This window comes from Periplaneta americana, chromosome 14, assembly GCF_040183065.1.
Source record: "Periplaneta americana isolate PAMFEO1 chromosome 14, P.americana_PAMFEO1_priV1, whole genome shotgun sequence".
NCBI lineage: Eukaryota > Metazoa > Arthropoda > Insecta > Blattodea > Blattidae > Periplaneta > Periplaneta americana.
Window position 1 is genome coordinate 107,598,062 of NC_091130.1, and position 23,933 is coordinate 107,621,994.

General features: G+C 34.6%; 2 protein-coding genes and 1 long non-coding RNA gene across 13 annotated transcripts in view; 1 reads left to right on the plus strand and 2 right to left on the minus strand.

Annotated features, from left to right (window-relative positions):
- The window catches only part of LOC138713628 (probable multidrug resistance-associated protein lethal(2)03659), a 79,786-nt gene extending 71,704 nt beyond the window's left edge, over positions 1 to 8,082 (minus strand). Inside the window, exon 1 of one of the 2 annotated variants that reach the window (XM_069845873.1) lies at positions 7,955 to 8,082. The gene's annotated coding sequence lies outside the window, so the exon portion shown is untranslated. Of the gene's footprint in view, positions 1 to 2,094; positions 3,705 to 7,954 lie in introns of those variants that run through there. The other variant, XM_069845874.1, reaches the window with a different exon arrangement.
- On the plus strand, positions 12 to 22,420 carry LOC138713629 (uncharacterized). Of its 3 annotated transcripts, none has more exons than XR_011335950.1 (3): positions 12 to 200; positions 16,176 to 16,282; positions 16,811 to 22,419. It is a non-coding gene; the product is annotated as an uncharacterized lncRNA (long non-coding RNA). The 3 variants fall into 3 exon arrangements; XR_011335952.1 differs by lacking the exon at positions 12 to 200 and adding an exon at positions 9,425 to 10,424 and having other exon boundaries at positions 16,811 to 22,420; XR_011335951.1 differs by lacking the exons at positions 16,176 to 16,282; positions 16,811 to 22,419 and adding an exon at positions 921 to 1,869.
- LOC138713627 (ATP-binding cassette sub-family C member 4-like) overlaps positions 7,955 to 23,933 on the minus strand; it is a 99,020-nt gene continuing 83,041 nt past the window's right edge. For 6 of the 8 annotated variants that reach the window (XM_069845870.1, XM_069845867.1, XM_069845868.1 and 3 more), the window contains 3 exons: positions 22,935 to 23,064; positions 22,399 to 22,509; positions 14,210 to 16,027 (listed from right to left, as the gene is read on the minus strand). In XM_069845870.1, the coding sequence (XP_069701971.1) occupies positions 15,992 to 16,027; positions 22,399 to 22,509; positions 22,935 to 23,064 (277 nt within the window). In that variant the 3' untranslated portion in view covers positions 14,210 to 15,991. Of the gene's footprint in view, positions 8,144 to 14,209; positions 16,028 to 22,398; positions 22,510 to 22,934; positions 23,065 to 23,933 lie in introns of those variants that run through there. The other 2 variants (XR_011335948.1, XR_011335949.1) reach the window with 2 other exon arrangements.

Consider the following 23,933-nt stretch of genomic DNA (forward strand, 5'->3'; position numbering starts at 1 on the left):
CTGTTAAAACACATCAAATGTAGTTGTAACATACAATAAAATAGCACTATCATTGCAATCCATTACGCATGCCATAAAAACAAACAACCTTATCTGAGGAAGATAAGTAATGGAAAAATGGTAATCATGAAGCAGTATGACTTCATGTTTACAGATCTCTTTCAACTGCTTTCATGTCCAGATTTGTTTAAGCATTTTCAGTAAGTATATTATGAATGTTACATTTAAACTAAATTTACATAAATCCAAAAATGCATAGAGAAAGTAAAAAACATGCAACAGTGTCTTTATTTTTGGTGATTTTAATTTTTGATTTTCAGAAAATATACTGATATTTGGTGAATAAATAAAAATATCTAACATAATTATGCAACTTAATAAGTAAGAGACATAGATTTATAAGAGACAAAAATAACAAGCTTTGTGAGGAGGCAAATAAAAACTTATAACAGCGCGATTTGATCAAAACTGGCTTTCTCTTCTCAATATTTCTCACATTACATAAGAAAATAGTTTTGAATAATATATTAAGCACAGCTTGTGTCTCCAGATTCCCATAAGTTAGAGTAAGGATTGTTTGCTTATAAAATACGCTCAAACAAAATACCCATATATATATATATATATATATATATATATAAAGGGTGCGTCAGAAAGAATGGATGGATTTAAAACTATCGATATTCAGCGAGGGGAGGGATAGAGTGGATGGGACCGTGACTGTTGGGTCAGCGAGAGAATGCAGTTTCAGTTGAGAACATGGAGTGGTCTGGCATACGATGTGCATTCATCGCAGAGACATTTTTTAAAAAATGAAGGGTCTGTGATTGCCACTCAGGACTCATTTCGAGATTGGACATCATGCTAAGATTCCAACTCGGAATACAATTTGCAGTGAGTGGCTTCATTTCGTATTACAGGTTCAACATTAAAATATAAATCACCTGGACAACCAAGGAGTGGGTGTACACCTGCAAATGTGGAGACAGTAAGACAGTCGGTTGCCCGGTCATCTCAACGATCAGCCCGCAAACATGCTATTGCACTGAGATTGTCCGAGGCTACGGTAAGACGCATTTTACATTTAGACCTTAATTTTCGCAATTTTTAAAGATGACAACTGTGCAACAACTTAATGCAGGAGATTGAAAGAACTGTGTTGATTATTGTCGGCGTATTATCACGAACGTGACTCCTACCACCGTTCTGTTGACCAGTGACAAAGCCCATTTTCACCTCTCCGGCTGTGTCAATAAACAGAATTTCCGTTATTGGGCAGGAACCAATCCTAATGAATTGCACGAGAAATCTCTTCACAGTGAGAGAGTTACGGTTTGGTGTGCTGGAGCAGAATTTGGTGTTTGGGGGTCTTACTTTTTTTAGGATGACGACGGCTATGCAGTAACTATTACAGGTGCTTGTTATGTTAAAAATTTTCCTGCAACCAAGTTTGAACAAGATTACTGTTGATGCTGAGGATATTTGGTTTCAACAAGATGGGGCTACTCCTCACACCACGCATCAAACAATAAATCTCCTACAAAAGCTCTTTCCGGGGCACATCATCTCGCATCGTGGCAACATTTCTTGGCTTGCACGTTCGCCAGATCTCACGCCCTGTGACTTCCTTGGGGTCATTTGAAGGCGGAAGTTTTTAAACATCGACCACATACTGACGAACTAAAGATGGAGATTCATAAAGAAATCGCGGCAATCCCACCAGCTATGACTGTCAAAGTGATGGCAAACTTCAGAAAACGCCTCAATGCCTGTATCGAAAGCCAAGGACATTATATGGATGATGTTGTATTTCATAAATAAACTGCATGTATTGGTGAGTCTGTTGATAACAATAAATTTTTGATTTTATGAATCCTTACAATTTTCTTGCCCTGTGAAATCCATCCGTTCTTTGTGATGCACCCTGTATACATATTTAAGTAAACTCTTAAAATGTTTACACAATACGATGAAATAAGGAAATTACATAATCTGACAAAAATGTCAATAAAAATAGTAATTTAATAGTAATGAAAACGTGTAGTAAGTGAAACCCACATTTTCTTAGTACACTAAATAATTAGTAATAATCACATTTCATTACAAGATATCACTTTGCAGCCCACTTGAACTCAATAATGAAATTTACTGAATGCCTTAAATGATGTAATCTATGAATTAAAGAGAAGAACTCATTAGCCTATAATAAATTTTCTGAAAAGAGACAGTGGGTATACAGGGTGTTTCCGTGATGATGATACAAACTTTCAGGGATGATGGAGAAAGGTAGATGTATCAATTTGAGATAAAGAATCTCAGTTCAGAAAAGCCTCCGTCGCAAGTTATATGCCAAAGCTGTTTTTTCATAGGTGGCAGGCGATATGAAAGTAGTAAAAGTAGGCAACCGACCAACATCTAGGCATACATCATGAGAGATTGGGAAAGCAGTTGCACTCCTACCACCCATAGAAAATGTATGCTTTGACTTCTGCTGACTTTGCACCTCATGTTGTTTTCAGTCAATGGTTATTGCAGCGCTGTATGGTCGATCTTCACTTTCCAGCATATGTACTTTTCACCGATGAAATCTGTTTCACCAGAGACAGAATGTTACATAGTCGGAATAATCATGTATGGGTTGATAAGAATCCCTGCTCTAAATTTGTAAGGTGCCATTGACATAGATTTGCAGTGAACTTGTGGGTGGGAATAGTCAATGATTGTGTAATAAGCCCATATTTTCTTCCACCCCGCTTAACTGCAGCAGTGTACACTGTGTTTCTGAGAGACATACTCCCCGGGTTATTGGAACATATCCCACTTGCTCGTCAACTTATGTGGTTTCAACATGATGGAGACCCAGCTCATTTTTCACATGGTGCTCGTGAACACCTTGGTCAGATGTTCTCTGAAAAGTGAATAGGAAGTAGAGGTCCTGTTCCGTGGCCAGCTCGTTCACCTGATCTAACCCCACTTGATTTTTTCTTGTGGGGTCATGTGAAAAGTCTTGTGTACGAGACACTGTAGAAATTGAAGAGGAGCTCCTGGCACGAATTCTCACTACCTGACATAATTAGAGCTACGCTAGTGTTGTTCGACTAGGTACAACAGAACTTCGACATTGTCATGCCCGCATCACAGCTGGGGGGACACCACTGTGAACAACTGTTGTAAATGTATTTGCAGCTTGTGAAAGTAATGCAGAGAAATAAAATTATTACTCCATGTTGAATCTTTCGTACACTACTTTTAACACTTGAATATAAATAATTGATTAAATGGCGATCTCACTCATGTTAATTATGTAAGCATGTGTTAAGCATGTGTGGCTTACAGCTGTTTCGGTGTTACTTGACACCATCCTCAGAGCCTACTAATCAATTATTTAAAATTATTACATCTACAAACAGAGATACGTAAGTTCCCTTATTCCACTTTAATGGGTATTCCAAAACAATTTTGGCTTATGGCTTGTGACCGAGCTGTTTCTGGGCCAGGGTTCCTATCTCATATTTTTACATTTGCTCTTCTTCATCATCCCTGAAAGTCTGTATCATCATCACGGAAACACTCTGTATATTTCTCGCCATGCAAATTCCTGTTGGTCCACGGGTCTTTATTCTTGATATTCAGACCACCCCTACTTTAATGCAGGGATCCCCCATCCGCCACCTGGAGGACGCGCCCTCTAGGGGTTACAGGTTCCCCCGAGGGATGAAAAATGAGCTTCGTTTATAATTATATTTACTTCTACTTAATCATGCATGAATCATCTAACAACATTAAATCACTCGCACAACCGTCCATGGCAAGAACAGCCCATGAAGGCCAAGACAAGCAGACTTCTGTCATGTCCACATGCCTCAGCAAAGATAAACGATCATCCAACCAGAATGGAGGTATTTTGTGGTCAGAACAATGATATCCCCAGCGATTATAACTGGTTTCCAAAACCAGATTTCACTACCATTGTAGCTCCCCAAATTCATCACGAAGTTGAGTGGGCAACAGTCCCATACACTAGCCGAAATTTCATGAGAAAATTTCTTTCCCATGAGGGCTCAAACCAGCACACATTCCGTAATGTCAGTCATGTTAGGCATGATGCTTTAGACAAGCGATGGCCAACTGGTGGTCTGCAAGTCTCATCCAACCCATGACTTGATTTATTCCGACCCTGGGGAGTCAGGTTTACTTTTCAAAATCGTAACTTCACTACTGCAATGCACTTTTTATTAGTTGACAGTATTTTGCAACAGACTGTATATGTTCTGAAGGTGTTTAATATTTTCTTTCAAAGCTTCAACCTGTCTTCTAATAACAGTGGACATATCTTGAAATTCCAGAAAAGGGCAAAATAAGACACCCAATTCTACTCTAAGGGTGATTACACTGAACAAAAGAATAAATTAATTAAGAAGAAAGGATTTATGGACACTCACAAAATAACAGTGACCGCTCCCTGAAACTTAGCTTGCGGGAAGGGATGTTTACTGTTTCTTAACACCCTGACTTTTGTGAAGGATTAGATTGGCAATTCTAGCAGCAATGCATCTCAGTTGTTACGTCTTTAAAAAGTGAACACGAAATGCTTAGTACTGTTACGATTAATTGTGATTCAACTTCTGTTCAGTGATACAAAGAACATGTCTAACAGGAAGTTGATAAAAGCTAGTGAAAATAGTGTTCAGGTTTTTTTTTACAGTGATTAAAGACCACAAATCGCAGCGGTTAGTATGTGTTGAAGTGTTAGCAAAATTAAAGGAGATAAATAAAAAATTCGAGAAACATTCGTGTGAGTCAAGGAAAAAGGTCTGTGATCAGTTTAAAAAGAAATTTTCCTGCCGAAAGCTGTATTCACTAATGAAACAGCATCTGTGCTGGCTTCTTGCTTCGTGATTTATGAACTCCAGGCTTATATTTTCCAATGGGCAGACCAGGACACTTGCCCCAGAGGCGACATTTTTTGCATTCGCAAATTTCGTTATGAGTGATGAAAGAAAAAACTTAAAAAATCAGTAACAGTACTTAAATTTTTATCATGCAATAAATTTTTTTTCGAGAAAATATCTTGATACGACATTCGAACAAGCACATAAAAGAACACGTTTGCCAAATAAAGAGTAGTTACCAATTCATCTGTGAAAAGGCGCGTGATGATGTTTTCAATTTCAAAGCAACAATAAACATATAGCATTCATTAAAACAAGTCAGCGATATTTTTGTATAGTAATATGCTACAAAAATAGCAACAACCATGACATTTAATAAGCTAAGAAAATAATGGAAAGGGATTGATAGAATAACACTTACTGGGCTTGCACTTAAGGTTTAATATGGTATACCCGATCAAAGAATTGTTAACCAAAACGTCCTTACTCATTTTCAAACTGTACTGAGCCGTAGTTAACAATGCTCACTGTTGAGCTATTAACATTACGTTTGTTTGCAGTTGCATTTGCGAAGTGGTACGTTGGTCAATTGGTGTGTGTGTGATTTAGTGTTTATTTAATATTATAAAGAATGAATGACTACAGAATGAAAATTTACCAACATTCAAGTCAGTCCAATGATCATCTAAAGTTCTAGACGCCTTGGATGTACTCAGAATAGAATCCGAGCTGGTGAGAGGTAAGGTGGAGTATGTTGATGTAATTACCACACAGGCGACTGAGCAAGCTCGACAGAAGACACAGTATGTTAAATTAATTTATCAAAAATTTTACTGTGCTGTATGTTTTGAATACATTTATTTACAGTTCTAACTTTCTTCAATAGCATGTGTTTCAACCTGACTAGATACCATAAAATGGGGTGAATAGGGACGAAATATACAAATAAAAGTGAACAGATGCAAATATTGCAACATGTGTTCACATTAACAGTACCACTTGAGTCCCAAGAAAACACATCACAGAGGGACACTGGTGATCTTCAGTAATAAGAACATAATTTATTGGTAGTTGTTCTATAAAATTCCCAACGTCACTTCTCCAACTCCCGTTTTCCTGGAGTATGCATCCCAAAATTCAACTGCAAATGCTATTTTTCTCAAAACCCATTCATAAAAGACCACAATGATATTACACTTCTTAGTTTAACTTACTGTCCTGATTCATCTCTCAAAAGGATCATAATTAGTCCCTTTCTATCCCATACAATTATCGACACATGAAAGTTTGACAAACAGTGGAATGCGTGTTTAGGATTTTAGCTAACAAATGGAGAATTCTCCAAATATTGCTAGATACACAATTGAGAGATGTTTTATACTTCACAATTCTGTGTCCTGTAAGGATGACATACGTTTTCTTCATACTGTACAAGAGTGGCCTCTTAAAAGTATCATGGGAAATAATGTACAGTTTCCCAAAAAAAAAGAATGAGAAGTGCATGATCGGAGATTCAGAGCACAGATATACAAGGCACCACATACGAGTAATTGAGTTATTTAAATACACTACATTTGGTTTGTTGTTGGAACTACAGAGAGATTAGATGAGGTCTGGACAGGAGTAACAGGGTTTTCACTATGTGCTGCTGACGCACTCACGGAGGGGAACGGACAGTGTAGAGTTGCAGTGATACAATCATACAAGTTTCCATGACTATTTTAAAAAGTGTCTTACTTATCAACTTTATTGATGGAAGTGCTGAAACCAGCTGCCTTCATTATCCACACATTTTTGGCACCTTGTTATGAAATGTCCCATAACTCACTGTAGTTCTGATAGATTGATCCTGTTAATTTCGTAATGGATATTGCGTTTCAGTTCTTCAAAGGTGTGTGGAGTACTTCGTCATGGAGGAGTACTTCATGAACGATATCACGTTTCTCAGCACTCCAATAACGATTGCTTTGTGAACACACATAACTATGGAGGTGGAACCATGTCTCAAATGAGAAAAATATTAAATGTGGATCTATTAGTCCGTTATGAATTATTCAACATCCACTCACAAAATGCGAGCCTACGCGCAGGATCACCCCATTGAAGAGCATGTGTCTTAGTTATTTTATATGGCTGCAACTTTAACAATTTAGCAGCTCTTTGCACAGAGCCATAAGAAATTCGTACTTGTTGTGGAAGGTGCCTAAGTGATTTTTAGGAGACTATTCCAATCAATGACCAATGTCATTTAATGTTTCTTCTGTGAGAACCCTGTACTGTCTATTTTGTTTCTTCGGCTGAACACTTCCTATTGCCTGAAATTTATCATACAGATTTTGGATTGTTGTATGTGATGAAATTTTTACACTTGGGAATCGTGTTTCAAACTGCCTTCGTACTTGACTGGCAGACTGGAATAACACATATTTATTATTTATTTAATACAGAGGTAATTAACAAATGTCATTAACCTTACAATGACCAAAAGCAAAACAAACAGGGAATATACAAAGACAATTGCAAGAGTACAACTTAAAAGTAAATGGTTCAGAAATTCATCATTTTTTCTCTGGCCTCCCAGTATGTGTTCACAAGACTGCTAGCTGAGAGTGGTGAGCAAGGGACAACACATATGAATCATAGATATATATAGTCCACACCTGTGGAGTAACGGTTAGCGAGTCTGGCCGTGAAACCAGGTGGCCCGAGTTTGAATCCTGGTCAGGGCAAGTTACCTGGTTGAGATTTTTTCCGGGGTTTTTCCCTCAACCCAATATGAGCAAATGCTGGGTAACTATCGGTGATGGACCCCGGACTCATTTCACTGGCATTATCACCTTCATTTCATTCAGACGTTAAATAACTAGAGATGTTGATACAATGTCGTAAAATAACCTACTAAAAAAAAATATATATATACATGTTGTTCAGTTGAAAACATTAGCCATTATACAGTTTACACTTATTCACATTTTCACTTTAAATGCACAAGAAAACACTGTATAATACACCGTAGTATGTACCGTATCGCTCACCAGTCACTTGAAGACTAATTCACTAACCTTAACACGAGCCACGATGAACACGTGCATGCTTACGTCATCGTGATGGAAACTTGTAGGGTTGTATCATTGTGACTCTACACTGTCCGTTCTCCATCACGAGTGCGTCAGCAGCGCACAGTGACAACCCCATCGCTCCTGTCCAGACCTCATCTGATCTCTCTGTAATTCCGAAACTCACTTGAAAAACTGAAAAAAATATGTAAATATGATCACTGATTAACTTTATAACTTCTTTACTATGTTAACTAACATTAGAAAATTACCTGGCTGTCTAATTTCAAATGGTATTCTTATTGTCCAAAGCCTAGTGAAGATAGTGAGGAACCTTCACTAGGCTTTGGACAATGAAGAATACCACTTCGAAACTAGTCAGTCAGATAATTTTCTAATGTTAACACAGTAAAGAAATTATAAAGTTAATCAGTTAGTATATAAGTGTTAAAAGTGTATATCCAACAATGAAGATAAATATGTACAAAGATCGTGCAGTAACATCGAAATTTGAGGCTGCATGACGATGTTATTGTAAACACAGTAATTTTTCTTTTTAATAATAACAATGAAATTAAGAATGATTTTAACAACAACCACTTAGACCGATTTTAAATAACCGTACCAGTTACATTTAAATATTAACCATATGAGCCACCAGGATGAGTGGAGACACAAGCATTTAACCAGCCTTTTGGTCTCACCACAGGCAGGTGTCATTCCAAAATAGTAAAAACAATGCTATATCACTATTAGAACCAAGACAGCGATCATGACAGGGACCACGATAGGACAATGGTGCTTGTCATGAACCTTGTCTTGGTTCATGTCTTAGTCATTATCATGATTCTTGTAGTGTCCTTATTGCAGTCCTTCTTGTCTTTTTCATGATCCTTATCTTATCCTTGTTGTCATCATGGTACTTTTTGAGTTATGTTTCTTATTGCCTTTGTTATGGTCCATGTCATAATCCTTATTGTGGTGCTTGTCGTGGTTCATGTTGTGATACATATCATTGTCCTTGTTTTTGCCCATGTTGTGGTCCTTATCATGGTACTCCTCGTCTTTGTCATGGTCCTTCTTATGTTTTTCATAGTCCCCATCATAATCCTTAATGTGCCACTTGTTGTGGCTCATGCCATGGTCCTTATTGTGATCCCTATCGCAATACTAATCGTGGTCAATGTCGTGTTCCTTGATCCTTGTTTACTTTGTGTCTTTGTCCTTATAGTGGTCCTTATAAAGGTCGTTTCTTCCTCATGGTCATTATTGTGGTCCTTTTTTTGTTTTTTTCATAGTCCTTATCATGTCCTGGACTTTGTATTGATCTTTATCGTGGTCAATGTCATGGTCTAAACGAGTACACTTGAGCCATCCCTGTCGAGGGGGTTCTAACCCCATCACAGGAGGCCTGTGCCTTGGGACATCATGGCTAACATTCATTCATTCATTCATTCAAGTCGTAATCCTTATCATGATGCTTATCATGGTGTTTGTCATGGCACATTATCATGACCCTTATAGTGGTCCTTATCATTGTCATTGTCTTCATCTTGTTCTTGTCATGGTACTTATCACGGTCCTAGTTGTCTTTGTCATGATCTTTAACCTGGTCCTTGTCATGATCCTCATCCTAGTCCATGTCGTGGTCCTTATAGTGATCCTCATCCTAGTTCATGCCACGATTCTTAAAGTGTTCCTTGTCTGTCATTTTCGTGGCCCTTATAGGAATGTTTGTTGTCTTTGTCATGTTCCTTGTTGTGAGCCTTGTTTTCTTTGTTGCCCTTATCATAGGTTTTTTGTCACTGTAATGGTCTTTATTGTTCTTCTTGTCTTTGTCATGGTCCTTATCATAATATTTGTTACTTTATTATGGTCCTTATCATGGTCCTTTTCGTTGTCCTTGTCTTTGTCCTTATCATGGTCCTTTTAATAGTCACTGTTGTCTTTGCAATGGTCCTTGTCTTTCTCATAGTCCATATCATGTTCCTGATTCTTGTCTTTCTCATAGACCTTATCATAGTCCTGGTTCTTGTCGTGATCCTTGTCTTTGTCATTTTTCGTGGTTCTTATAGCAGTCTTTATTGTCTTTTTCACGGCCCTACATTTGTCATTTCATAATAACATTGTTTTCCTCCTTGTAATTGACTTTTTGTCATACGATTTCTTCCATACTTTCCTAAAAGATAAGAGATTACAGACTTAATCAGGGATCTGTTCCAGAAATGCACAGATAACTGATAACATTGTAACTGGTGTGTACTTTAGAATAGGGTGAAAGTACGCATGCACAGCCAGATATCTTCCTGCATGGCTATGTCGATATTGTGTGAACTGCACTATAGAACTTAGATTTTCACATCAGCAAGAGTCGTCTCATTCTTTTTTGGGAGACTGTAAGTAATTTGGAACCAGCATTAGAAGTATTTCGTTACCTTCATGGAGCAACGCAAATCAATATGACAAACTATGACAGGTAATAACTGATGCCATTGCTTAAGTCAAAATGTAACTGTTACAATAAAATAAAAGACACAAACTTGTTTGGTTCAGTTTCATTTTCTGGTAACAATTCTCTCCACAGCTTAATTTTAAATCTCTTCCCAAAGTTCATTTTTAACATTAATGTAACTACATAACTTTTAAATTTCTTTTAATATAAAGCAGGACGATTTTTTATCAACAGTAATCTCACTAGACGTTTTGATTTATCTAGAGAAAATCAAAACTCGAGTGGGATTTAATTGACTATTACACGATTAGAAGAAAGTATATAAAGATTAGAAGTAACGAAGTACTCCAATACAATAAAATATTGACTTACGAAAATACAACTGTCTTCAAATGTATTATTGTACCATCTCAACATTACAAATATTATGCTAGATGCATGCTAGATGGCAGTAGTGTCTTTATACAGACACTGTAATGATTACTATTCAATAAATCTTAATATTAAACAATCTCTGATACGTGACTATCCATAATATCATATAGCAGAAGTTCTTTTTATCCTCTCAGAGCAGAAGCTATAACATAACCTAACTAATATACACAAGTGTTAGAAAAGTTTTAATTAACGACGATGACATAAAAAATAAACATGAATAATTTTAAAAGGAATAATTATTGAATGTACAATTTTCAAATTTGAATGTGGTTGGTGGTTCAATTGATGTTATATTGGACGTGTGCGTAATAGAAGTGGAACTCGTTGATTTAGGCCTACATGGTGTATTCAACTTATTCAGAATTTCCGAATGAATAATTTTAAAAGGAATAATTATTGAATGTACAATTTTCAAATTTGAATGTGGTTGGTGGTTCAATTGATGTTATACTGGACGTGTGCATAATAGAAGTGGAACTCGTTGATTTAGGCCTACATGGTGTATTCAACTTATTCAGGATTTCCGAATGGTGCTCTTCATTTATTTGTAAATCGGATTTCAGAACATGCATAGGTATGATCAGTGATTTTTATTAATTCTTGTTCTTGAATGCCAATGCAAGTCATATTTGAAACTGCTGTGCATCGACTGGAGTGGTTTGTAATTTTATATATATTTTTGACGTCCAGACCAGCGCAGTTTCAAATGTTGGCAAACAAAGAAACAAATGCTAGGGACGCAATAAAATTAAACAAATGCTAGGGACGCGATAAAATTTAACAAGTGCTAGGGACGCGATAAAATTGTGCGATAAGCAGCCATGATTGGTTGAAATACGTCCTTTCGTACCGTTTTATTGGTCAAAAGTAGTATGACGTAGTAAGAGTGTAATAGTCTCTTTAATTAAATGCTCGATTTCTCATATTAAGTTTGGGGCAGAAGAAGATATCAGATGACAGACGACATTAAGATATATGAATCGTATGTGGAGACTAAAAGGAAGGCAGAAAATAGGAAAGATTGGAGACTGCTGGGTTTGAAGTGAAAACCTGCCCTTGGGCAGAAAACTATGAATGAATTCTCATCCTGCAACACTTCACTCTTCCATACTCGCCAAATGTAGACATTATGAAGCAGAAGAACAATGATTTGATTGTACCTGTACACTTTACTGATGAGTCATTTGACAACTGGACAGTCAGAAGTCAATCATAGATATATTGAAGTCATTACAATTGTCACAAGTATGTAACTGTATAGTTCTCTGTATGTTCTGAATACATTTATTTACAGTTCTAACTATCTTCAATAGCATGTGTTTCAACCTGACTAGATACCGTAAAATGGGGTGAATAGGGACAAAGTTTTATTATTTTTTATTTCTTTGTGTCAAAGAGTAAATATAATAATAAGAGTGATTATTTGTTCACTCATTATGAACGAAAACATAAACACTCTTATTATATTTAATCTTTGACACAAAGAAATAAAAAATAATAAAACTTCGTTCCTATTCATCCCATTTTACGGTAACTGACATGAATTCTTACTTGAACTCCTGACCATACCAAATTCATAATCTAATTTACTAAGTAACATATCTCCTAAGTTCCAACAACATATTCCTTAAAGCTAAATTATCTGACTGAGGCACTCTTCCAACACATTTTGCACTTCTAATCTAATCACTAACAAGGGAACCATCCCAGTTCGTGTAGCTTGAATTAATGAAAATGCATATTTAAGCTAATTTTCGTTCGTCAAGAAACGTGGTGATAGTCGATTTCGCTTTTTCCTCATTTACAAAATATACTGACTTGAAAATCAATGCTACTCATGTCGCTTCTTGCATGCACGCAGATCCTCATAGTCCCACAACACTGTATCACAGCTCCCGCATTAATGCTCCAGTCTATTTTCTTTTTCTCTTAACTCACATTAATAGAGTACTCTTGCTGAAATACAAACTCAATTTGAATTTAAAATATCTATTAACTTCGTGACTCACATTAAATATGATAGTGTGATTCGAAATGAAGTGGTCGGAACAAAGAGCCATTGAACAGTACAAACATTTTATATAGGCTGTTTCACACTCTTCGGAAACACATACACACACTGTTTCCAACATTCAATATTGTTGCAAGAAGGTTATCAAACCTTCTCATAGGTTTCTCCAACACATCCACACATCTACCATGGGTATATTGGCATGTCTTTGAGGACAGGTGAATGAAAATGTTGATACACAAAAAAATGCAATGTCATCATGAAGCCCCTATCGTACAATGTGTCTTGAATGTTTTCACAGATATGTCTGAAATAGGTACTCTTCTAGCCTTCGAATTACAATTTTATATTGTCTAAAAAAATACACATCCAAGGGTTGCAAAAATCTTGTAGTTTTGGAGGGATAATTTGTGTTTTAATTATCTTACTATGTAAAGTATTGTTTACTTCTTCAAAAGTAAATATAGTATCATCTATATGACCACTCCAGGAATCCAGAAGTAGTAGTGTGCCTTTCTTAACATCCGGGAGAAATACATCTCTTAAACATTTTCTCACGTGATTTTTTTTGTCAGTTTACCAGAGCTCTTGCATCGACCATGACATTAAATGGCTTATTATTGTCTACACATTGTTCTACTTTCGGTCAAAATTTTCCTTTCGGTTCTTGAAAGCATAGTATATACAGTTGTTCCTAGACTTCCAGCTGGATAATAATAATAATAATGATAATGATAATAATAATAATAATAATAATAATAATAATAATAATAATAATAATAATAATAATAGTAATAATAATAATAATAATAATAATAATAATGGCTTTATTTAACCTGGCAGTGTTAAGACCGTAGGGCCTTCTCTTACACTCAACCAGGATGGATTAAAACTTGCTTACATAGTTCAACATACACTGAATCGGATTTAAGTAATTACATACTGATAAGATTTAGGTACATAATGAGATCAAAAGAGGCAGTTAAATAAAAATTTAGCTAATAAAATAAAAATAAACACAGTGGAATACATATTAATGTTGTTAGAATCAAGTATACATGAAATCAGAAGCCGATAATTCAATAAAATGTACTCGATAAAACAATAATAAACATATTGGAACATATATTGGTATTAAATTACAAGCAAGTAGAATTCACATAATTAAACCAGAAACTGATAATTGCATAAAATGTACACAACAATAATAATAATAATAATAATAATAATAATAATAATAATAATAATAATAATGATGATGATGATGATGATGATGATGATGATGATGATGATGATGATGATGATGATAATAATAATAATAATAATAATAATAATAATAATAATAATAATAATAATAATGACAGTAATAATATATATGAGTATCTATAGTGGAGTACATATTGGTATTAGTATTAAAACACAATTTACATAATAAAGTCATAAACAGAGATTTGAATAAAGAATACACAAAAATGAATGTTGTGGTAAACATAAGAGCATTAAATTAGGAGAAAATACTATTTACATACTAACATTATAAAGACGATTGAATTAAGTGTTCACAATATTAATGTGAGTTAAGAGAAAACAAATTGATTATATCACTAGAGCATTAATGCAAGAGCTGTGACAATGGTATCGCAAAGCTATGAGGATCTGAGTGTGTGCAAGAAGAGATATAAATAGCAACAATTTTCAAGTCAGTATATTTCGTAAATGAGGAAAAAGTGAAACGAACTATTATCACCACATAACCTCAGGGGCTTAGCATTGTAAGTTTGTTGGTTGACGATGACAACCACAAGGACAAGAGCTGAATCTGATATTGCTTCCACTCATTTATATCAGATTCCTTATTTTCAATCTTTCCTGTTTGATCTCTCTAGATTAATTCTTGTTTTTTTTTCGACATTAAAGATATTAGAGTATTCGAGGTCTTTGGGTGTCTTTTCTTTTCTTTTCTTTTCTAAATATTGAGTGATGTAACCTCAATTGATGCTCATTTAAATGGTTACGTTTATGCCCATAATATGAAGCTTCTTTATCGTAAAAAGTCCGGAGGTAAAATAGCTCCCTGTTCAGACCTCCGGTTGGCCTTTGATGATCAAGAACATCTACGAAAATGTCCAACTTTGACATCAGATTTTTGGATTCGGACTCTAAATTATGCTGGGAAGCTAGAAAACGAATGGAGAACTTCCAAGTGTTTGAGCAATAGCTGCTGCTGCTGCCGCCGCTGCTGCTATCACCACGTTTCTTAACGAACGAAAATTAGGTTAAATATGTATGTTCATTAAATTCAAGCCACAGACCTGGGACAGTTCCCTTGTAAGTCACTGATACAATACTTCAAAATCCACTATTGCTAACGTGAACAAAAAAAATCCAATATGTTAACATAGTCTTGCGAAATTGCCCCATAAGATAATGTAACTTTGTTGTCTGGCAGATTCATTGTGCCAAAATGAATCGTAATCAAAGCATGATTTGGCAGCCGAGTAGCTTGCGCCTTCACAATATACGTACATAGGGGACACCTTTACCTTTAAAGCACAATTTAAAATTGAACATAACTTCGTCAACAAACAGGCAAACTGATTGTGAAAATACGTACATTTTTCCATTATTGGATGCACAATAACTGTTTATTTTTACCCATATACAATTATTAACGAGTGTCTTAAACGCTAAATATCATTGACAGTAAAGTACTTTGGAGTATTTAATCCCATAATATTGGGTTCAGCAGTATAAGCTTTCATATAACGCTCTGATTTTCATTTCTCTCGAACAATATTTGTATTATTTGTTGCATGTGCATATGTTCAAATATGTGTACACATGCACATACAACCACACTAGTATACTTAATAACCATATACACAGACACAAAGTCAATGTTTAAACAAAATTACAAATAAATTTGATATAAACTATGAATAATAAAACTGGAAAGTGTTATTCCATATTTCATACTCCTTTTCAATGTTTGTATTTTATTTCATTTCAGTGTATTTACTTTTAAAGGAACTAGTAGACATAATACGGATATATCACTTCCAAAACTTGAGATCTTTTGTAAATACTGTTAAGTCCTCTTAAGTGGAAATACGAGGAAAACTGGTTTTGCCCATAATGGATTTTATAGTTTCTTCTTGACCATCCGTTTCTCGTAATTCTGAAATGAACCACAAAAGTAATCGTAAATACAAGTACCAGTTAATAATCTCAAGATACAGTTATGAAATTCGTTTTCATTGACAATACTAATAGCAGATAGAATTAATTTCTTTTTACAAGTATACTTCTCTTCTTTCTTTATATAGATTCCTCAGTCTACATGCTGGTGTTGATTGTACAGTCTTAGACACAAAAAATGACTGATTTCCTGTCTTAAGTCCACCTTCGGACAACACTTGGTTCACACAACTAGGTAAAGAATACTTATTTTAATTTGTTCCTGGAATATATCTTTGTTATAATTTATTTATAACACTTGATCTATAAACAGACAGGAAAAGCAACAAACAAAACAAATGAAATAAAAGCAGAGGCTTGCATAAGAAATTCGTTCATATGTAAACCTAAGCTCTCACGAAATCAACCCAAGTTTTCCATAGGGAACTTTGCATATGGTAGCCAGTCATTTTTTTTTTTTGTCTAAGATGCTACAAGCATATGACATTTGAAACTCCAATAGTGTTAATATCCTTGACATAATATTATTTAGCGCAATACCCTCTCAATGTTCTCTGCATTGGTTTTGTGAAAGTCAATCACAGAGGAAAATAAATAATGACATGTGAGGTTCAGGGGGAGCAGAACCACTAATTTTCCACACAAGCATGCATACACAGATATAGCTCAGTTATCTATGTTTTGAATATACTAAGTGTTGCAAGTTAATTTAGCTCTTAAATGGCTCAAAAAAAAAAAAAACCCAAAATGTTAATTTTTCCAGATCTATTAGAAGAGAATGCGTCATGAATGACATTCTGTTGGACTCCACTTACGGTGAATAGGACGGGAACAGCTCTGATATTTTGAATGGAATGATGAAATTTGTTGTTGTTGATATTGTGATTCCCCTCAAGAAATGAGGAACTTTTGTTTGAAACATTATTTTTCTAAAGTGAGACCTTAAGAAGTTACAAAATGTTTGAAATGAAGTATAGTAGCTAAAGACACTAGATATTTAGAAACAGTTAACTAAACTTTTACTTTGGATCAATTTACTAAGTGTTCAAAGTAACCTCTATTAACATCCAAGCACTTACAAAACTGTTTTGCGAAGGTTTGTTCTAACATTTGTCAACATAGAGGAGTAATAGTGTAACATGCTTTAAGTATTAATTCCTTCATATTCTCTTGTTTATATGTGATATGGACGTGACTTTTTTTATGTATCTCCATAAAAAGTAATCCAAAAGTAATCAGATGAGTGGGCTGGCCATATGACAAGTCCGACACGTCCAATCCATTTATTCCCGAACTTATCATTTAACAATTCACGTGTACTTCTTGCGAAATGTGGCAGCACACCATCCTGCTGGTACCACATTTCTATTCATACATTGAGGAATACATTCTCCAAGAATGTAGGTAATTAAAAGCTGACAAAATAACAATACTGTACTAATATTTTGAAAACAATCAGTTTTACAGTACATTTGAAGGAGAAAAATAAAAAAGAATAATGAAAGCAAAATTAGACAAACATCTCAGAACCGAAAATGAAAATAAGCAGTAGTGTGAAAATTTTAAGAATAAACATCTAATCCCAGATTTTCTCAGGACAGTATCAGTGATCTCATTCCTTTTCCACTAAGGACATGATTTTGGCAGCTTACCTCCACAGAATGTTACTCTATCCATCACCTTATTGCCCATTATATCGAAATCGGCAAATAATTAATAAAGGCCATCTTTTCAAGTGTCAAACCATGATGAAGATCAATGCCGATAAAGATTCTCAACTAGAAAAGTACTACTGGGATGCAAGATGGCAAATAGAGAATATACAAAGCCAAGCGCATTGACAAACAACAACAACAATATTGAAAAGCAGGTGATTATTTTTTATAATTATGTACTAACTAATTCAGCCTGTAAAGTGCAGAGATGATATCGGGAGAGATTCCCAAGTGTTCGTGTTCCATCTCATTCAACAATCCATAACAATGAAAATATTCGGGAGAGACTGGAAGTATTACCAATAAAAAAGTACCATAGACAGAGAGTACTGTCCTTACTGAGGAAATTACTGGAAAATTTCACTAAAAAGTTGGCATGTCTAATGGTTCTACCAATCTATTGAAGTTGAAACCTTACAAAATAACAGTGGTGCAAAAACTACAGCCTGGTGACCCAGCCATAAGAAGTAGATTCTGTGAATGGATTTTAAATAATGTAGTTTTTTTTTCTTACAAGTTTAAAAACAATGTACATGGCAATGACCTTCAACAAGCCAGGTAAAGGGGTTGTTCAGAGCAACACAACTTAATGTGTACTCCCTGCTGATTGCAGCATTGCTAATAGTTCATGTATTTTAAAATGCACGTTTTTCTGGAAAACTATTCAAAACATAGCAAAATAATATTTGACTTTTTTGTTGCTCTTTACTGAAGGACTCATTCACCAGAATTAATGAAATTACTTACGGTTCACTCTGTATACTAAGTAGAAATAAGTTTCTTCGGAATATAAAGTAAATAATATGGTTTCACGTGTTAATTATATTAGCTATATCTTATATATAAAAGTCAATGTGGCTATGTATGTATGTATGTATGTATGTACTCTATACAAATCTACACGCTTGGACCGATATTTGCCAAGGTTTGGACATTTAACCTTCATAACCAGGAGAAGAACATAGGCTACATTAAAATTCTGCAAATGGACGTTAAATTAATAAAAAATAAAATTATATTCGATCAAACATTCATGTATAATATTAAAATGCAATTTTCTACAGTCAAGTCTTCTTTATTATTGTCTGTTATATTCAACATCGACTTTCACGAGGCAATGGAAATTATAACACGAAATTAAATAACATTGTTGGTACACATCATGAAGGCTAAAACCAAATAATTCATGCAATAAATATCTTTACTTAGCCCAGCAATGTATTATGAATTTCTCAATGCAGTTGTACATAGTGAGCAGACTGTTTTATCCAACTGAATTCTTGAATTCTTTCAAACCACAAGGATTGCTACCATATAATTTAATACTTAATATTGAATCACCAATAGTACTATTGTGAAATACTGTCCCACCAAAATTATGCAATGAAACAAGAATTGGTGTGGAAAAACTCATTCAGAACGTAGCAACAGAAGTGACAATATTAACTAGCAAAACGAAAGAAGATGTTTTTATCCACACATTCTTATGATACCCACTAACATGCGTTTCGATTTTAAGTAACAGCAATTTCAGTGCGATTTGTAATGGTCATATTAAAATTAAGCTCAAGGACAGTTGCTCAAAGTTGCAGACATTAACTTAAAAACTCCGTGTTTTTCACATTCTCAATTATATTTTACACAAAGTAGTAGGAAAAAAAAAGATTTTACACACATAAAAAAGAAATCCAATGATACTTTCGTCATATTGCTAATGTAGTATGTGAATGTACATAAGCCCACTGAAAATAAAACTGTCAGGTCAGATAGTAAAAATAAAAATAATATCATACGTCTCTCAAAATATCGTTGTTCATGTCCGAAAATGTGTTACTGCGAAATTCTAACTGTATAATCACGTTGCAAATGTAGTATGTTATGTGGTGTGGAAATAATCTCTTAATTTCTAAAAGAACTGGTATACGTCTCTCAGAATATTAGTCTCTATGTTAAAAAATGACTTATTGCGAGTTTATATTGTATTTGTATTCTGTGTATGAAATAAGAATTAATGTAGGCCTAACATGTTCTGAATTTGTGAGATATAGTTTCTCAAGTCATATTAAAAAATAGGCATGCAGCAGTCAAGGGGTAAAAAATCTTCCAATATAAATTAAATTATATATGTATATATTGATTCTTTGGTACAACCGAAAAGTCTAACAACCAGTTTAATTAAAAAAAAAAAAAAGAAGCAAAAAGAACAACTCGGGCAACGCCGGGTGCTTTCAGCTAGTACTTTATATTCCGAAGTGATATACAGTAGTGTTAAAAGTTGTGTAATCAAGATGTAAAATAAGTTTCAGTAAGAGGGTCAGAAAATAATCTTTGAGGACTGTAGGAGGATATGAAATAAGACTTGAACATTCTCTCTACTGCAGTAACTAAAGACAGCCATCATGTTTTGGAATGAGAAAGGACAGCTTGGCACTGCACTCCTACAAACTCACAAAACTATGTTAAAAGCTCTAGTCTTACAGTAAGTATGCTAAAATGTGAAAATATTATGAACTTCAATGTCAGTTGACAACATATCGAAAGCAGTCTGCACTGTTTTATGTAGCAAATGGATATGGCACCCAATGGCTTTATTTCATGATTATATTTAAAATATCTTTGAGTTTAGCATGCACATTATTAACTCCTTTGCAAAGCCTTCCTCTAAAATTCGCATTGCAGTTATTGTCACAAAAAGCAACATAATGGTTCAGTTTTAACTTAGATGCTGTCAATGTTTCAATGCATAGTTCTGTAATTTTACCAGATTTTTCATTTGACAAAGAAGCTTGGCGTAACAGTTTTGCTTCCATCCCCTTTTCTCTAGCGAAATACTGTACAATAGGAAAAATATTCTCATCCTTGTGATTACTTGAATCTGTCGGAATTCCAAATAAGTGTCCATTGTTTTCATAAAGAAGGCCTTGACTAGCTTATGGTTACATCCTATCTCTTGATGTGGAATAGTGAAATGTGTCAATTCTTATCAAACTAAGCACTATTTTATTGGTTTTTGTGCAAAGGACTGTTCTATATTTGGTTGTTTACTATGGCTGTTATGTATAACTTTGTGATATATTTTACTTTTCCCTCAACCTTTACTGTGAATTATACTTCAGAAATTGTAAGTTACTTACATTTATGTTATTTATATTGTTTCAACGACGCCACTAAATTGTATTATCAGTTATCAAGCTTTAGAATAGATAATATGCAATCAGCAGAAAGAAAAACACAGCAGAAGTTAAGGTACGGTCACACATCGCTACTTTTGCTGCGCAACTTTTGTACTGCAGCTGCAAAAGTTGCATGTCGTGTTCACACGTAAGCCAAAAGTAGCGCGCTGCACGCTACTTTTCATGCTGCACAACCCAAGTGCTGCAAAAGTTGCAACTGGAGGTTGCGAGTCTGTTCACACACAAGGCGCTACTTTTGAAGCCGGATTCATGCTGCAGGTTTCCATTTCCGTGTTGACTTCTCAATATACATTTTGTGGTTATGTTCGCATTATTAAGAAACTCATGCGAAAGCTTACTTATCCATTATTTGCTTTTCTGTCCTAACTAGTATTCAGAAATTGGCATTATTTTTACTATAAAGCTTTTAAAAATGCCTATATACTTAAATGATAACCAACAGCATATTTACGTAATCAATGTTGGCAACCCTCCTGTTTGAAACTACGCTACAGAAAATTAAAAAAAAACGAATTATATCGTCAGCAATTATGCTCAGACTGTGTTGTGTATTTAATAACTGTTACAAATAATTTATTTTCATCACATTTAACATTAAAATATATTCAAACAATAAAAGTATCATTGGCACATTTGGGTAGCAACACTGGTTGCAACTGCAGCAAAAGTTTCAACAAAACCGATATAAAAAATTCTGCAGCTGCAACCCGGAGAACCCTGTTCACACATCGCTACTTCTAAGCTGCGTGCAGTATGGAAAAGTAGTGGGCAGCAGGTTCGGCAGCCGCTACTTTTCGAGTTGCACCGTTGTTCACATGTCGCAGTATGAGAGTTGCGCAGTTTTTTGTACTGCATCGCTGCAAAAGTAGCGACGTGTGACCGTACCTTTACTCAGCATTTACTCTTAATAGGTCGAGCAGAAAAACCAGGAAACTTCAACCAGGATTTGAACAAAGGCCCACTCGTTTCATGGTCAGACATGCTAACAGATACTCCACAGCGGTGGACTAGTAGAAATAATTTTATAGAAAATAATTTATATTTCGGGGCATGTTAATCTTTGAAATGAACTAACTATACTACTTGACTTGGTATAAATCACCACTGTGTTGTTCATTTCAAATAAAGATTCATTCATTTATGAACATTCTTATATTTCATGCATATAATTTCTGCACAAACTGACTTGTAGATACCGGTACTGAATATGAACAAAATGTGTTCATTAGTTCAAGAGAAATTGGTTTACACAGACTGAAAAACAGATAGAAAGCATGCTCAAAACCATTTTTTTTTTGTACTAAAGATGCTGATGCATATTTCCATAACAATCTCGAAGTGAATATTTTTGCATCATCACAATCTCTACTTTCTCTTCATATTTTATACATTGAGTAAGTAGGTATGAATAAACATAAAAGATAATTCTTTTAGATATTTACCTCATGTGCCATTTTAAGTAGTGACTCTGCCATAGTGTGTCCTGTTTGTTGCACCATGTGATACAGATATCCATCCTCATTTGTAAGCAATATATGTGGATGATCAAATTCCTGTACAAAATATCCTAAGTAAATTATAACGAAGTCTCTGTTATCAATATATATTTTGCTTTGGTTCAATATAATTCAATGTCGTAATATCGTGAAGCATGCATAGTTCTGAGTTTGTGAGCTAATGAAGTTACTTGAAAATTTTAATACTACTACAAAATTTTGCGTGCATTTCAGAACTTAGGCATTCCAGAAATGCATTACTATATTAAATCTGAAATAAGTAGGCTACAAATGAGTTCAGGATTGAAGGAAAATTTAGATGCATTATGTGTCATTCAAAATATTTATGTTTTTTTTTTTTATTATTTTTGTGTCACAAACTTCAACAAAAATGAGAAACAAGTGATCCTGATTCTTGGAATGGTTCGAAATAATAGGGTAGCAGAGCACTACTTTAAAATAAGTAGTGAAGACATATTTACCACAAGAGACCCAGCATCCATAACAATGATACGATCACTATCCATAACTGTATGTAAGCGATGAGCAATGGTCAGCACTGTGCAATCTGCAAATTTGCGACGAATTGTTGCCTGGATTAACTCATCAGTTCTGAAACAGAAAATAACATGTTTGATGCATTGGTTTCCAGTGATTCTAGGTACAGTATGTTCATCAATTAGGACATTCCTGGATTATACTATTATGACAGTGTTGAAATTCATTTTGATCCAGTAAACTGGAAGAACTGCATTCATTACCTCTGGTGATGAAGTGATATGATTACACCAGAGTTGAATTTTGACTTTTATATAAATCTTCAAACACAAGAAACCCAACTTTATTTCCCTTCCGAAGAAGCCATAATAAGAATTTTTATCACTCTTAGTTACAGTCAGAACTGCAAACATCTGAAGCTGGTAACTAATAGACCACAAAAAAATAAAATTAAATTAAATTAATTTAATAACAATGGCCAAACAAACTGATCATCTACTTACACAGTGACAAAAGATAAAACAAGCTAGTCAACATGATGACTATCTGTAGCTAAGTGAGTAGAGCAACAAGTTAACATTAGGAGATTCAGTATTCCGAAATTAAAAGACGAAGAAACTAAGCAACATTACCAGGTCGAAATTTGAAATAGGTTTGCTGCTTTAGGAAGTTCTGACGAAGTTGAGGAGGAGTTAGATGTTAATAGCGTGAGAGAAAATATGAGATAATATCAAAATTGCAGCTGAGCAGAGCATAGATTATTATGAAACTAAGAAAAAGAAACCGTGGTTTGATGAAGATTGTTGCATGTTAGTAGAAAGAAGGAAAAAGGCAAAATTAAAATTCTTACAGGATCCAGTTCAGGCAAATAGAGATAATTATTTCAATGAATGACGGAAAGCAAGTCATACACTTAGGAACAGAAAGAAAGATTACTTGAAGAAAAACTGAATGAGGTAGAAAAAATAGAATAAAAACATTAG